The sequence below is a fragment of the Mobula birostris genome, chromosome X (genome assembly GCF_030028105.1).
Source record: "Mobula birostris isolate sMobBir1 chromosome X, sMobBir1.hap1, whole genome shotgun sequence".
NCBI classification, from domain to species: domain Eukaryota; kingdom Metazoa; phylum Chordata; class Chondrichthyes; order Myliobatiformes; family Myliobatidae; genus Mobula; species Mobula birostris.
This window is the reverse complement of record NC_092402.1, coordinates 58621049-58637544: the sequence shown is the minus strand read 5'-3', so window position 1 is coordinate 58637544 and position 16496 is coordinate 58621049. Positions and strand designations below refer to the sequence as shown.

At 44.9% G+C, this 16496-nt stretch overlaps 1 protein-coding gene across 4 annotated transcripts in view; it reads right to left on the bottom strand.

Annotated features, from left to right (window-relative positions):
- stac3 (SH3 and cysteine rich domain 3) overlaps positions 1-13330 on the bottom strand; it is an 82408-nt gene extending 69078 nt beyond the window's left edge. The window contains exon 1 of one of the 4 annotated variants that reach the window (XM_072248862.1): positions 13228-13330. In XM_072248862.1, coding sequence (XP_072104963.1) covers positions 13228-13301 — 74 coding nt within the window. In that variant the 5' untranslated portion in view covers positions 13302-13330. Of the gene's footprint in view, positions 1-10227; positions 12039-13174; positions 13194-13227 lie in introns of those variants that run through there. The other 3 variants (XM_072248856.1, XM_072248859.1, XM_072248858.1) reach the window with 3 other exon arrangements.
- Positions 13331-16496: the final 3166 nt, after the last annotated feature.

Genomic DNA, 16496 nt, shown 5'->3' with positions numbered 1-16496 from the left:
AAATAGTGGGGTTGCATTTGCTACGGTAGGAAACTTTGTCACATGGTGTGAGCAGAATTAACTGCAGCTTAATGTGAAAAAGACTAAGGAGCTGGTGGTAGACCTGAGGAGAGCTAAGGTACCGGTGACCCCTGTTTCCATCTAGGCGGTCAGTGTGGACATGGTGGAGGATTACAGATACCTGGGGATACGAATTGACAATAAACTGGACTCATCAAAGAACACTGAGACTGTCTACAAGAAGGGTTAGGACCGTCTCTATTTCCTGAGGAGACTGAGGTCCTTTAACATCTGCCGGATGATGCTGAGGATGTTCTACGAGTCTGTGGTGGCCAGTGCGATCATGTTTGCTGTTGTGTGCTGGGGCAGCAGGCTGAGGGTAGCAGACACCAACAGAGTCAACAAGCTAATTCGTAAGGCCAGTGATGTTGTGGGGATGGAACTGGACTCTCTGAAGGTGGTGTCTGAAAACAGGATGCTGTCCAAGTTGCATGCCATCTTGGACAATGTCTGCCATTCGCTACATAATGTACTGGTTGGACACAGGAGTACATTCAGCCAGAGACTCATTCCACCGAGATGCAACACAGAGCGTCATAGGAAGTCATTCCTGCCTGTGGCCATCAAACTTTACAACTCCTCCCTTGGAGGGTCAGACACCCTGAGCCAATAGGCTGGTCCTGGACTTATTTTCTTGCATAATTTACATATTACTATTTAATTATTTGTGGTTTTGTTACTATTTATTATTTATGGTGCAACTGTAACAGAAACCAATTTCCCACGGGATCAATAAAGTATGATTATGACTATGACTTTCCAATCTGTGTAACTGTTCCAGGATCTATTGACTTTTGGAAGTTGACACTAATGGTCAGTACTTTTGAAACTCTGGGAGGTCGATTATCAGGTCTATGACATCTATCAAGTTTCAGTCCCCATGTTATGAATGCCTGACAGATGGACATACAAATGAGCTCCTATAATATTATCAAATTCAAAAGCCCGATATATGTGCATACACCCAGTGGCCACTTTATTAGGTACCTCCTGTGACTAATAAAGTGATCACTGAGTGTATGTTCATGGTCTTCTGTTGCTGTGTTTGTGGGTTCAGTGATGGTTATTTGAGTTACTGTTTCCTTCCTGTCAGCTTGAACCAGTTTGGCCATTCTCCTCTGACCTCTCTCATTAACAAGGCATTTTCACCAACAGATCTGCCACTCACTGGATGTTTTTTGTTTCTCGCACCATTCCTTGCAAACTGTTGTGTGTGAAAATCTTAGGAGATCAACAGTTTCTGAGATACTCAAACCACCTTGTCTGGCACCAACAATCATTCCACAGCTAAAGTCACTTTGATCACATTCCTTCCTCATTCTGATGTTTGGTCTGAACAACAACTGAACCTCTTGACCATGTCTGCATGCTTTTATTCATTGAGTTGCTGCCACTTGATTGCTAATTGGATATTTGCATTGCCAAGAAGGTGTACCTAATAAAGTGGCCACTGGGTGTGTGTTTGTTCCTACGGACAGCAGGACTTGTTTCTCCTCTCCACTTTTAGAAATTGCTCTTTCTTATCAGTCAGATGTGGTTAACATTTTGAGTGATTTGTGTGTCTTTTTGTGAGTTACAGACAAAAGTGACTTATTATTGTCTGTAAACACTGAACCCATTTGTTACCCAGTGTCAGTTTACAAATTTTCTTCTTCACTAGTTTCCTTTATTTCCAATTCTGCACTGGGCCCTTGGTTCACCAGCAATTCTAGGAGATTTTCTGTGGCTTTCATGAAGACGGGCATGGGTCCTACCCAGGTTATGAACACCCAATTTGTGTGCAATCCATACATATGCACAAACTTTTAGGAAACAGGGAATGGCTTTGCCGGCAGCTTTGGAACTGTAAGGATCATCTGCCAATTTGCGACCTCGGCTCGTAGTCACATCTCTGACTTATGAACTGTTCAGGTTGCACATGGTTCACAGGAATGGAACCCTGCTGTGACCCGCGGACCAACCGGTGCAAAATATTTGTTTAATTCTTCTGCCTTTTCCTTTTTTCCCAATATACATAAACTCTCCTGCCTATAGCTGTCAGGGACAAGAATCTGCTCTCTTTTTTGCACGCCTAAAGAAGCTCCTAAGTCTGTCTTTATGCTTTGTTTTGCCAGTTTCGTACCTTGGCACATGACAATAATAAAGCAGTTTGCTCTCAAATTCTACTATCCGTCCGTTCTTAATTCATTATTGAAATCTAAAATGTTCCAACCCCAGCTTCCAGCTTTTTCTGGTAACTTTATGAGCTTCTTCCTTGGATTTAATATAGTTTTTAATTTCTCCTATAATCGATAGTTGGATCAGTTTTCCTGTTGGTGTTTTTGTGTTGCCTCTCCACTGTCACAGCCTTTACTCAGTTCTCAGTTCATTCTGTCCTCTCATACTTTGTTTGAATTGAAAACCCTGGTGTCAGATTGAACCACACCACACTTAATGCAATGTAAACACTCTATCATAGTATGGGGAATCTTTCCAAGGAGCACTCTACAAGCTTGTTAACTAACCCTCCTTGTTGTACAATACCAGATCGAAGCTATCTGCTCCTTCATCAGTTCCTCAAAATTCAGAGGAATCAGACTTGTACATTCTAGAACTGCATCCTCAATATCAATGGTACTAATTTGGCTTGTTCAGTCTGTCTGTAGATTAACATCTCCGATTACTGCACTGCCACTGTCTCACTGTCTTACACACACAGAAAACTGGACAAATACAGAACAAATACTGAGAGTATGAGTCCTTCAAAGTGAGTCTGTAGGTTTGGCTCATACACACACACACACACACACACACACACACACACACACACACACACACATTCATACACACAAACGTACATTCATGCTGCGCACACACACACACTCACACAGATAGGCACAGGCTCACACTGTGCACACAAACACACAGACACCCATGCTCACAGGAATACACACACACAAACACAGAGACATACACACACACACTCGTGAGCATATATACAAATATACCCACATACAAACAAAAATATACACACTGCACATACAGCCACATACACACAAACATACACAGACATGCATACAACATATAAACACACACTCACATGCATACACACAAATATACACACACTCAGAATGAGACACACACATACACACAAACACACATAGAGACACAAACAAACACCCACTCTCACATGGATACACATAATCACATACTTACACCACACACAGGCAGAGACACATACACAGGAACACACACATAGACACACACTCATGCACACACACATGCATTCATGCAATCATACGCAGACTCACACAAAAACATAGACACAGGTGTACACATACACAGACACGCACACACACTGACACACATACACAGACATAAACTCACACTGACACACATACAGGAATTCACATACACACACACACATGCACTTGTACACAGGCACACACAGAGTGACACACATACAGTCACAGACACATGCACACACACACACACTCACATTCACACACACAATCACACAGGGACCATATAAGCCAGCAACACTTTCGGTAGAGGTTGTGACTTAACTATTCTCTTTGCCTGTTTACTGTGACATGGTTTTGTCTGTTCGTTACTAACCCAGTGGAAGTGCCTTCACGTTATCGAAATGTGTTATCACTTTGAACCATTTATCATTTTGGAGTAGTTCCCACAGGGGTGGTAAATGTAATCCCAGTCTTTATGAAAGTCCCAGCACTTTCTTCTACCTTTAAAATCCTCTGACATCCACCAGCCAATGAAATGACCCACGCCTATCAAGCCTTTTAGATGATGCAGCAGTCAGTGCCACTACCTCACATCTCCATGACCCAGGGTCAGTCATGACCTTGGGCACTGTCTGTGTGGAGTTGGCCCATCCTCTCTGACCTCGTGAATTTCCCCCGGGTGCTCCAGATTCTTCCCACATCCCAAAGACATGGGTCGGTGGGTTAATAACTGAAAATCCCGCTTAGTGTGAACAAGCAGCCAAAGAGTCAAAAACTGGGCATGTGAGAAAACAGGTGGGAAGGGTACTGGGGCTAGTATGGACCTGATGAACTGAATGCCTTCCTTCGTTGTTGCAATTAATAAGTCAGCCCTGATTGGCCTCCTCACTGTTAACTTCACTCCCAATTTTTGGTGAAGTACAAATGATAGTGTGCAGTCTCTGTTTGCAAATCCAAGCCATTGTGTACTTCAGAAAAAGCAATGGTCCCAGCAATCTCCACCAGAGCCCATCAACTGCTTTAGAACCTAGAACATAGAACAGAACAGCACAGGAATAGGCCCTCTGACCCACAATGTTGTACCAAACACGGAATCAGAATCAGGTTTAATATCACTGGCATATGTCGTGAAATTTGTTGTTTTGCTGCAGCAGTGAAGTACTGTACATGGGTTCAATGTCCATTCAGAAATCTGATGGCAGAGGGGAAGAAGCTGTTCCTGAAATGGCGAGTGTGTGTCTTCAGGCCCCTGTACCTCCTCATTGATGGTATCAGTGAGAAGAGGTCATATCCTGGGTTATGGAGGTCCTTAATGATGGATGCCACCTTCTCAAGGCATCCCCTTTTGAAAGTGTCCTGGATGCTGGGGAGGCCAGTGCCCATGATGGAGCTGGCTGAGATTACAACTTTCTGCAGCTTTTTTTCAGATCCTATGCATTGGCCCCTCCATACCAGATGGTGATGCAACTAGTTAGAAAGTTCTCACAATACATCTGTGGAAATTTGCAATACCAATTCCCCTCAAACTCCTAACGAAATCTAGCCACTGTTGTGCCTTCTTTGTAATTGCATCATTATGTTGGGCCCAGGATAGATCTTCAGAGATGCTGACACCCAGGAACTTGAAACCTTCCACTGTTGATCCTTCACTGAGGACTGTTGTGTGTTCCTTGACTTCCCCTTCCTGAAGTCCACGGTCAGTTCCTTGGTATTACTGACGTTGAGTGCAAGATTGTTGCTGTGACTCCACCGAACCAACTGATCTATCTCACTCCTGTACACCTCTTCGTCACCATCTGAGATTCTGCCAACAACAGTTATGTCATCAGTAAATTTATAGATGGTATTTGAGCTGAGTGTAGCCACACAATCACGGGTGTAGAGAGAGTAGAACAGTGGGCTAAGCACACGTTCCTGAGGTGCACCAGTGCTGATTGTCAGCAACAAGGAGATGTTATTTCTGATCTGCACAGACTGTGGTCTCCCTGGGAGGAAGTCAAGGATCCAGTTTCAGAGAGAGGTACAGAGGCCCAGGTTTTGAAGCTTGTTGAGTAGAACTGAGAGTATGATTGTGTTGAACACTGAACTGTAATCAATAAACAGCAGCCTGACATGGGTATTACTATTGTCCAGGTGATCCAAGGCCGAGTGGAGAGCCAGTGAGACTGCATCTGCTCCAGGCCTATTGTGGTGACAGGTAAATTGCAGTGTGTCCAGGTCCTTGCTTACGCAGGAGTTGATTGTGGCTTTGACCAACCTCCCAAAGGCATTTCGTCACAGTAGATGTGAGTGCAACTGGGCGATAGTTGCTGAGACAGCTCACCCTGCTCTTCTTGGGCTCCGGTATGATTGACACCCATTTGAAGCAGGTAGGAACCTCCGACTGCAGCAGTGAGAAATTGAAGATGTCCTTGAACACTCCTGTCAGTTGGTTGGCACAGGTTTTCAGAGCCCCACCAGGTACACCATCAGGGCATGACACCCTTGTGAAGGTCCACCCTCATGAAAGATGTTCCGATGTCGGCCTCCGAGACAGAGATTACAGGGTCACCAGATGCTGCAAGGATTCACACAGGTGTAGTTTTATTCTCCCTTTCAAATCGTGCATAAAAGCCACTGAGTTCATCTGGGAGTGAAAGATCACAGTCATTTATGGTGTTAGGTTTTGCTTTGTAGGAAGTAACAGCCTGCAGACCCTGCCAGAGTTGACATGCATCGCATTCCGTCTCCAACATCAATCGGAATTGTTTTTATCGCCCTATATAGTTCTGGATGGCTGGTTTTAAATGCCACAGACCTAGCCCTCAGCAGACTATGAATCTCCTGGTTCATCCTCGGCTTTTGGTTTGGGTATGTCTGGTATGTTGTCAAAGGCGCGCACTCATCCACACAGGTCTTGATGAACACGATGACAAATTAAACTAAATTCCTTCTGCCTGCACATGATCCATCTCCCTCCATTCCCCGCATATTCATGTGTCTGTCTAACAGACTCTTAATCACCACTGTTGCGTCTGCTCCCCCCACCACCCCAGGCAGTGCATTCCAGGGACCTCCGCTCTCTGTGTAAAAAATATGCCTGGCACATCTCCTTTAAGCATTCACCCTCTCACCTTAAATCCCTGTCCTCTAGTATTTGCCATCTCTACCTTGGAAAAGGATTCTGTCTGCCTACCCTACTTATACTTCTTGTAATTTTATAAACTTCTATCAGCTCTTCCCTTAGCCTCTGCTGCTCCAGAGAAAACAATGCAAGTTTCTCCAACCTCTCCTTGTAGCGCGTGCCCTCTAATCCAGGTAGCATACTGGTAAAGCTCTTCTGCATCCTCCCTATAGCCCGCACATCCTTCGTATGCCCATTCTGGGCAGCCAGAATGCACACAATACTTGCGCGTTTATTCTCATTATTCAAAGAACATTAATTAACAATTATTTTCTGCTATCTGGCTTTTAACCAGCTTCACTTTGTTCACTTTTACACCATAGATGTTAACTTTATCAACTATTTTATTAACATTTGAGTGTTTATATGCCATTTAGAAATCCAAACATGTGGCACCAATGCACTTTCTTAGGCTTCTGTACATTCTCAAAAGACGTCTGCCTTTTACAAATCAACAGATGTCGTTAGTTAACCACAGCTTCCCAGACAGATTGTGATTTTATTTTATGCCCTGTGAAAGCTTACGGTACAAGACAACCAACTTATCCAAAGTCTTCACGTTCCATCACCCTTCTTGCAGCTACCATTGGGCTGGAGGTACAGAAGCCCGAACTTCCACACCCCCTGGTTCAAGAACAGTTACTTCCCTTCAACCATTTGGTTCCTGAGTTAACCAGTATCATACTAATCACCACAGTTCAGTAACACCGTAATTACATCAATGACTCTGCATTAAAATTGATTTTTTTTCTAATTATGTTCTTTCTTGGAAAATGTGTATAATTTATCTTTTTCTTGTGAGCGCTGTTTATCTGATGATCCGTGCCTGTGATACGGCTGCTGCAGGCTTTTCATTGCACCTGTGCATACACACACTTGTGCATATGACAGTAAACTCCAGTTTGACTTTAATTGTTAGTTAACTAACACCCACCTGAAGGCCTAGCCATAGACAGATACAACAACCCCTTCATCCCTTTGAGTGTGTGCTGACCATGAACCATCCATTTAGAGTAATACCATCCTATTCTCCCTATATTCCCGCCAGCTCCCCCCCACAACAAGTTTTACCACTCACCTATATATTTGAGGGCAATTAACCCACTGACCCACATGCTTTTGGGATATGGGAGGAAAATGGCGCGCCTGGGGGAAAGAATATATTGTGAATGTCTTTAAGAAAAGGGTGGCTTAGTGATAACAACTTCCCCTCCTCCCCCCCACCTTCATATTCTGGTTTCTTCCCCTTTCCTTCCCAGTCCTGATGAGGGGTCTCAGTCCAAAACGTCAACTGTTTATTCCCCTCCATAGATGCTGCCTGACCTGCTGAGTTTCTCCTGCATTTTGTTTCTGTGTTGCTCAAGACTTCCAGCATCTGTAGAATCTCTTGTGTTTATGTGTGTAAGGACTCGTGGACCGTTCCTCAGTCCCCATGAAGATTTAGACATGATGCTAAGTTTTGCTAGTATTTTGAGGTGTATGGGATAACCTGATGGTGTGTACGATCATGTCATGCGTTAAAAGATGCAAAAAGGCTCCTTAAATGACCAAGTGGCAGTAGGTACCTGTGGCACACAGCCCAGGAAAGCCGAGCAACCCACCACGCTAATGGGACTCCATGTGAACTCAAGTATAACCAGCAGTTAACCTAATTCTATCTATTCATACTTACACACTCTTTATCTACTCAAAACTACTACTGATAAACTTTGTGTCCACATACAAAGTGTCCTTCTGTGGAAATCTTGACATGGCCTTGATAATAAACAGAGTCAGTGAGGAGCAACTCATTCCAACACAGCCTTCCTTCTGCATTGGGATGCCGTGCCTTTTTGGAAAGTTTCAGGTCCACTTATTTGTCAATACTTGGATTCATACTTTGGCTTGGTAAACACATCAGTGGAGGCGATGATGGGTCTAGGCAATATTCACCATAAACTCGTGTACATGGTACCACCTAGTGGTCTTGTGGTCTGACATTAACAGAGTGGACGTGAGCTCTGAAATGGAGGCACAGAGATCGTGACCGTCTTGCTTCCTTTTCCTTCCTCAAATTTCCCAGAAGTGGACTAATGGACATTTGGAAACAGCCAAAGTGTCTTGAGGCCTTGATTAGCGGCATCAGCCTGAAAACTGGACTGTGTGATGCAATGACATTCCAATGAGATGCAAAACATTGTATCATTTCTTAATATATGCATTACTAAATGACAATAAAAGCGGGCTGCATGTCTTCATAATCTAATCTAAGTAAAGGAAGACTGTGGGATTATGCCGGCTGTGAAGCTTGTTTCTTCATGACTTAAAGGGGGAACCTTTTCGAGCAAATCTGAGCCACTGGTGTCCAGCAGCAGTGAGATGGCAATATTATATTTTCCTCTGGGGCATTGCCTTCAGGAGGACTCATGGCTCCCAGTGGTGGACATCAGCTATGCCACTCTGCAGAAGTTGCCCAGCTTTTATCAGGAGCTATTGCGAGTCTTGGGTATGGCCTTCTCCAGTCAAGAGCAGTGCTCTGGCTGGGAAAGATGCCTCTCCCCATCCTGTCGTGGTGGGAATCAAGGGACCTCAGGAGTGTGGATTGATCTCGGCTGTGTTCAGCCCTGCTCGGCCAGAATTACTCAGCAGACTCAAGGCCCAAGGTGTTTCTTGGGATTCAGTCCCACGCAATGTGAGCCCGCTCACAGAGATCACCCCTCAGTGCTGTTCCATGATGTGCCAAGGTGGTTCTTCTACGGGCTTCTCCTGCACACTGTACACGTTTGCTGTTCAGATGTGCCTTGGCAGCCCGTCTTACCATATGGCAATAAGGGAGGTCCCTCGTGGAGGTCTCTTTATGTGAGAGTCCTCCCCCTTCATACTGGGGGCTTGGGGTGGACAGTATTGCATGGAGCAGTAACGTGTGACAAGCTTTCAAGTTGGTTTAATCCACCTGTTATTTCTGTGGCTGGAGGAGTCAGCGTTTCATGTAACTACAGAGTGTGAGAGATTGCAGCCCCCATTTGAGTTTCTGAAGGGGCTGCTTCTTAAGCTCTGGCTGCACTTCAGCCTCCACACCTCTGATCTTCAGTCACCCGGTGTGGAGGGGGTGGGGTGGGTTGCTCGGGGGATCTGCTGGTCGGTCTGCTCCTGAGCCTGGCCGAGGTGGCCATTCACAGATCCAGGCTGTGGGTAGTGAAGGTCCCTCGTCCTGGGCTACATCCATGCACGTAGTCTCCACAGGTGCAGTGGGGGATTTCCGGGACTGGCGGGCACCATGGGGGATTGACTGTGTTCTGAATTACAATCACCATGCTATAACTTGAAATTGTAAATAGTGTGCATTGTGAAGCATCGGCAATATTCTGTTAATGTGATGCAGTAATCATGGCACAAAACTCCTTTGCAAAAAGAACAAAACAGCCTTGTGGCCCCAGAACAGCACTCACTGCCCTACCTGCATTGCCGAACTTGGAGCCTTTCCTAACTTTGCTGCAGATGAACTGGTGTATTGGAGATCCCAGCGAGCGTAACAGTTACAGAGAAAGCACAGTGCAGGTAGACAGTAAGGTACAGGGCCATAACGAGATACACTCACTGGTCACTTTAGTAGGTACACCTGTACAACTGCGTGTTAGTGCAAATATCTAATCTAAACTAATCTAACGTGGCAGCAACTCAATTCAAGACTCAAGATTGTTTACTGTCATTTCCAGTGCACAAGTGTAAAGAAAAACAAAATAATTACTACTCTGGATCTGATGCAACACAAAAAAGCACAAGAAGATAAAGGCAACTCACACTAAATGCTGACGGAACTCAGCAGCCCAGGCAACATCTATGAAAAAAAGTACAGTCGATGTTTCGGGCCGAAACCCTTCGACAGGAGGGTGCACGTTGCTCAGATTTCCAGCATCTGCAGATTTTCTCTTGTTTGTGAGAAGATAAAAGCATGCAGGCACGGTCAAGAGGTTCTGTTGTTATTCACTCCAACCATCAGAATTGGGAAGAAATGTGATCCAAGTGACTTTGACCATTGGTCTCAGACAGACTAGTTTGAGAATCTCAGAAACTGCTGATCTCCTGTGATTTTTTACACACAACAGTCTCTAGACTTTACAGAGAATAGTGCAAAAAAACAAATTAAAACTCCACTGAGCATCAGTTGTGTGGGTGAAAACACCTTGTTATTGAGAGAGGTCAGAGGAGAATGGCCAGACTGGTTCAAGCTGACAGGAAGGCGATGGAAATTCAAATAATCATATGTTACAACAGTGGTGTGCAGAAAAACATCTCTCGATGAATATCGAACCTTGAAGTGGATGGGCTACAGCAATAGAAGATCATGAACATACACCCAGTGGCCACATTATTAGGTACAGGAGGTATCTAAAAAAAGTGGTCACTGACTGTAGATTGAAGAGTCCATTTTTTAGTACAAGGGGTCCATTCAATAGTCCAATAACAGCAGAATAGAAGCTGCCTTTAGTTCGTGCTTTCAGGCTTTTGTATCTTCTGCCCACTGGGAGGAGGGAGAAGAGAGATTAGGTGTAGTAGGTGGGAGTCTTTGATTATGTTGGCTTCTTTAGTGAGGTCACGAGAGGTGTTGACAGAGTCAATGGGAGTCAGGCTGGTGTGTGCGATGTGCTGAGATGTGTCCACAGCTCTCTGCAGTTTCTTGCTGTCACGGGCAGAGCAGTTGCCGTACCAAGCTGTGATACATCCAGATAGGATGCTTTCTGAGGTGCATTGATAAAAACCATGCATGCATTACTAAATGACAATAATAGAGGACTGCGTGTCTTCATAATCTACTCTAAACTGGTGAGAGCCAATGTGGGAATGCTGAATGTCTTTAGCCTCTTGAGGAAGTAGAGACACTGGTGAGCTTTCCTGGATGTGGTTAGACCAGGACAGACTGTTGGTGATTTTCACTCCTAGGAACTTGAAGTTCTCAACCCTATTGACCTCAGCGCCACTGACATAAACAAGGCCACGTGTGCCAACCCCGACCTGAAGTCAATGACCAGCTCTTGATAGATCATGAGAGGTATAGATAGAGGACACTCAGCACTTTTTATCCAGGGCACCAATGGCCAATGCCAGAGGATATCTGTTTAAGGTGAGTGAAGGAAAGTTTAGGGGAGACGTTGAAGGTAGTTTTCTTACAGAGTGGTGGGTGCCTGGAATGCACTGTCTGGGGTGGTGGTAGGGGCAAATACATTGAGGACACTTAAGAGATTCTTTAGACAGGCATGTGGGTGATAGAAAAATGGAGGCTATGGGCTGTGTAGGATGGAAGGGTTAGATTGGTCAAGGAGTAGGTTTATATAGGTTGACACAAGGGCCTGTAATGTGTTGTACTGTTCCATGCTCCGTGTTTCATGTTTTCTTTTGTTCAGCTGGTATTTTGGGAAACGTTGTTAGCTTGATATCAAAGGGTACACATATCTCAGGGGAATGCAAACGGCAAAAACAAAGAAATTTTATGAAAAAAAATCACAGAGCCATGTGCCTGTTCTCAAAAGATGCCTAGCTCCCTTCAAGGTTTGGCAGGGGATTCGAAGACATCTGTCTTCCCGGTGACAGGAATCTACTGTTATGAAAGCTGCAGAGGAACTTTATGAGCATCACACATCAAAGTTGCTGGTGAACGCAGCAGGCCAGGCAGCATCTCTAGGAAGAGGTACAGTCGACGTTTCAGGCCGAGACCCTTCGTCAGGACTAACTGAAGGAAGAGTGAGTAAGAGATTTGAAAGTGAGAGGGGGAGGGGGAGATCCAAAATGATAGGAGAAGACAGGAGGGGGAGGGATGGAGCCAAGAGCTGGACAGGTGATAGGCAAAAGGGATATGAGAGATCATGGGACAGGAGGTCCGGGAAGAAAGACAAGGAGGGGGGAGACCCCAGAGGATGGGCAAGAGGTATATTCAGAGGGACAGAGGGAGAAAAAGGAGAGTGAGCAATCTCTGCTTTCCGCAGGGATCGCTCCCTACACAACGCCCTTGTCCATTCGTCCCCCCCATCCCTCCCCACTGATCTCCCTCCTGGCACTTATCCTTGTAAGCAGAACAAGTGCTACACATGCCCTTACACTTCCTCCCTTACCACCATTCAGGGCCCCAGACAGTCCTTCCAGGTGAGGCGACACTTCACCTGTGAGTCGACTGGGGTGATATACTGCGTCCGGTGCTCCCAATGTGGCCTTTTATATATTGGCGAGACCCGACGCAGACTGGGAGACCACTTTGCTGAACATCTACGCTCTGTCCGCCAGAGAAAGCAGGATCTCCCAGTGGCCACACGTTTTAATTCCACATCCCATTCCCATTCTGATATGTCTATCCACGGCCTCCTCTACTGTAAAGATGAAGCCACCACACTCAGGTTGGAGGAACAACACCTTATATTCCGCCTGGGTAGCCTCCAACCTGATGGCATGAACATCGACTTCTCTAACTTCCGCTAAGGCCCCACCTCCCCCTCGTATCCCATCTGTTACTCATTTTTATGCACACATTCTTTCTCTCACTCTCCTTTTTCTCCCTCTGTCCCTCTGAATATACCCCTTGCCCATCCTCTGGGTCCCACCCCCTTGTCTTTCTTCCCGGACCTCCTGTCCCATGATCCTCTCGTATCCCCTTTTGCCAATCACCTGTCCAGCTCTTGGCTCCATCCCTCCCCCTCCTGTCTTCTCCTATCATTTTGGATCTCCCCCTCCCCCTCCAACTTTCAAATCCCTTACTCACTCTTCCTTCAGTTAGTCCTGACGAAGGGTCTCGGCCTGAAACGTCGACTGTACCTCTTCCTACAGATGCTGCCTGGCCTGCTGCGTTCACCAGCAACTTTGATGTGTGTTGCTTGAATTTCCAGCATCTGCAGAATTCCTGTTGTTTGCGAGGAACTTTATGATACAGTTTAAGAATTTAGCTATTGAATGAGATCTGATAGCAAATCTACAATGCTGATGAAATGGGATTATTGTGACACTTCCTTCCCTCACAACCTCAGCTGCTGCAAATGACGAAATTGCCCAATTGATCAACCCAATGAACATTAAACAATGCTTCTGTATGTGAATGCCACAGAAACCCATTAAGTGAACTTGCTTGTTATCAGGGCATATTCAAAACCAAGGTGTTTTAAAGGTATTACTCTTCTCCCTGTTGGCTACACCCTCAGTAGCCACTTTATTATGCACTTCCTGCACCGAATGAAGTGGCTACTGAGGGTATTTCTGTATGTTCGTGATCTTCTGCTGCTGTAGCCCGTCCACTTCAAGGTTTGATGTGTTGTGTGTTTAGAGATGCTCTTCTGCACACCGCTGTTGTAACGTGTGATTATTTGAGTTACTGTCAGTTTGAACCAGTCCGGCCATTCTCTTCTGACCTTTTTTATTAACAAGGTGTTTTTGCCTTTCAGATCTGATGCTCACTGGATGTTTTTTTGTTTTTCAGACCATTCTCTGTAAACTCTAGAGATTGTTGTACATGAAAATCCCAGGAGATCAACATTTTGAGATGCTCAAAGCACCTTGTCTGGCACCAACAATCATTCCACAGTCAAGTCACTTAGATCACATTTCTTCCCCATTCTGATGCTTGGTATGAACAACGACAAAACCTCTTGACCATGTCTGCATGCCTTAATGCAATGAGTTGGCTGCTGAACGTAAATCTTAAAGTGATTTCTGCATAGATGCAGAATCTTGTTGTAGCACATGCAAAAGGACTTTTACAAAAATAAAGGACTGTTGTGGTTTTGTTAGATAACTGCCACACTCATCTTCCTCCAGAACTTGTAAATAGAAATATCTTTCTTATTTTACTCCCGGCAAACATGACAAGTTGAATTCAGCCTATAGATCCAGGCTTGTTACAATATATAAAAATGTTGTACTGGTGTGATTTTATCTGATGAACTACAAAGGGAAAGTTCAAGATTTTCAGCCAAGGTACTCCATCAAAGAAGCAACTTTGGACATTTCATGCACATGGAAGCTGAAACACCGTGAAGTCGTTGGCAAAAACTACAGCCTCTTGTCATTTTGAAGGGTCATCTAATGAAGCAGTTTTTGAAGGATTTGTGTGTGTGAAGGCAAGCAAGTGGTGATAGATGTGATGAAATTATGGAATTAGTGGATGGAGGGAGTGCTGACAATCCCTTGGAAAAGCTTTTTAGTGATGATCTCAATGTATGTTAACAAGTACCATTTGGTTACAGTGACATTAAATGCTGATGAAATCATTGGAAATGTTCTGAATAGTAAAACAAACCTAAAGTTCAAGAAATAGAGAGCGACGTTGGCGGGGAGCCTCGTGGTAAAGTCTCTCCAAAAATTGCTGCTGAAGGAATGGAAAATGTCTTGCAAGCTGCTGAGCGACCAAGTTGCCTTTCTGCTCAAACTGTAATGCATTCACACCTTGCAGTTGTGGCCCCCCCTCCCCATCTGGTTCCGCCAATCACCTAGATTCTGTTCCACCTAGTTCCATCTATCCATCATCCCCGTTCCAGCTGGCTCTACTTATCACCTACCAGCCTCAACTCTACACCCTTCCCCATTTGTTTCCTCCCACATTCCAAAGATGTACAGGTCCGTAAGTTAATTGGTCACATGGGTGTAATTGAGCTGCATGGGCTCATTGGGCCAGAAGAGCCTGTTAGTGTGTTGTATCCCTAAAATAAAATCCCCTCCCTATCTGGTTCCACCAGTCACCTATCAGCCTCTTATTCCACACCCCCCCCCCCCACCACTACACACACCTTTAATAATATACTGATAACATTACCTCTTACCTCTCACTCCTGATGCAGGGTTTGAACCTGAAATGCCAAACTCCTTTTCCAGTGTAAACCACTGATAATTAAAAAGGTAAGATGATATATATATATTTCCTCAGTTCAATTGGTTTATGCATAGAATACTATTGTGTGATGCTTTATTGAACAATCCATGTTGGTGCAGGATGTGTGGCGACACTTGACCCCAGCACGATCCTTGGACTGGGCTGGTCATTGACGCAAAACTATGCATTTCACTGTATGTATCAATGTACATGTTGCAAATAAAGCTAATCCCTTGACAGGAACCCCCAGCTCTCAGGCCCCACAGATGCTAGATAGCTGAGTGTTTACAGTGGTAAATCATCCGTGGGCGAGACTGGCGGCTGTTTCTGACCAAACCAACCTGCTCAAATTTAAGGGTACAGGCAAACCCTGCCCACTATTATAAAGTGAAGATGCTCAGACTCCCTGAGGTCATTGGCTGAATAGGAGTGAGCCAATTTGACACACTTCCTACTGAATGTAAAGGTTTTGTTTGCACCACTTCTTCCTTTATTATCATGAATAAAGTCTATTTTTGAAATTTAAAGAAAATCCTTTTGCTCAGGGGATTTGACCCTCTGTCACATATCAGAAATTATGTGACTGATTAAGTAGACTTGTGTATCCATATTGATCACTACAGACTGCAAGGAAGCCTGTGGGTATGGAGTGAAAAGCCACTCTTTACATGAAGATAGCACAACATTACATTACTGAAGGGGACCCTTGGAGAGCTGACTGTGTGGAATAGCAGAACTCTTTGGAAGTCTGCCTGCTGTCAACATAAGGAGCAAGACCCTAGTAATCCAGCATCTGATCGGTTGGAGATCCCGATGGTCTGGAATCTGGCTCAGTCCTGTGAGCTGAGAGTTCTGAGTGCAAGTGGGGTGTGTGGATGGAGCTGGGGCCCCAGACTGTGGAACTGGGTGTTCCGAGGGAGCCGGGCTTGGGTGTCAAGAAAAATGGGGTTCTGGAACATGAGCAAGTTTACAGCCTGAGGTTTTTAGACTAGAATACAAAAGCAAGAATGTAATGCGAAGGCTTTATAAGGTCCCATATCTACGAAAGGATGTGGTGGCATTGGAGAGAGTGCAGAAGATATTGACAAGAATGATCCTGGGAATAAAATAGTTAATGTATGAGAAGCACTTAACAGTTCTGGGCCTGTACTCGCTGGAAATTAGAAGAATGAGGGGGGAATCTCATTGAAGCTTACCGAATATACGAAGTCCTAGATAGAGTAGA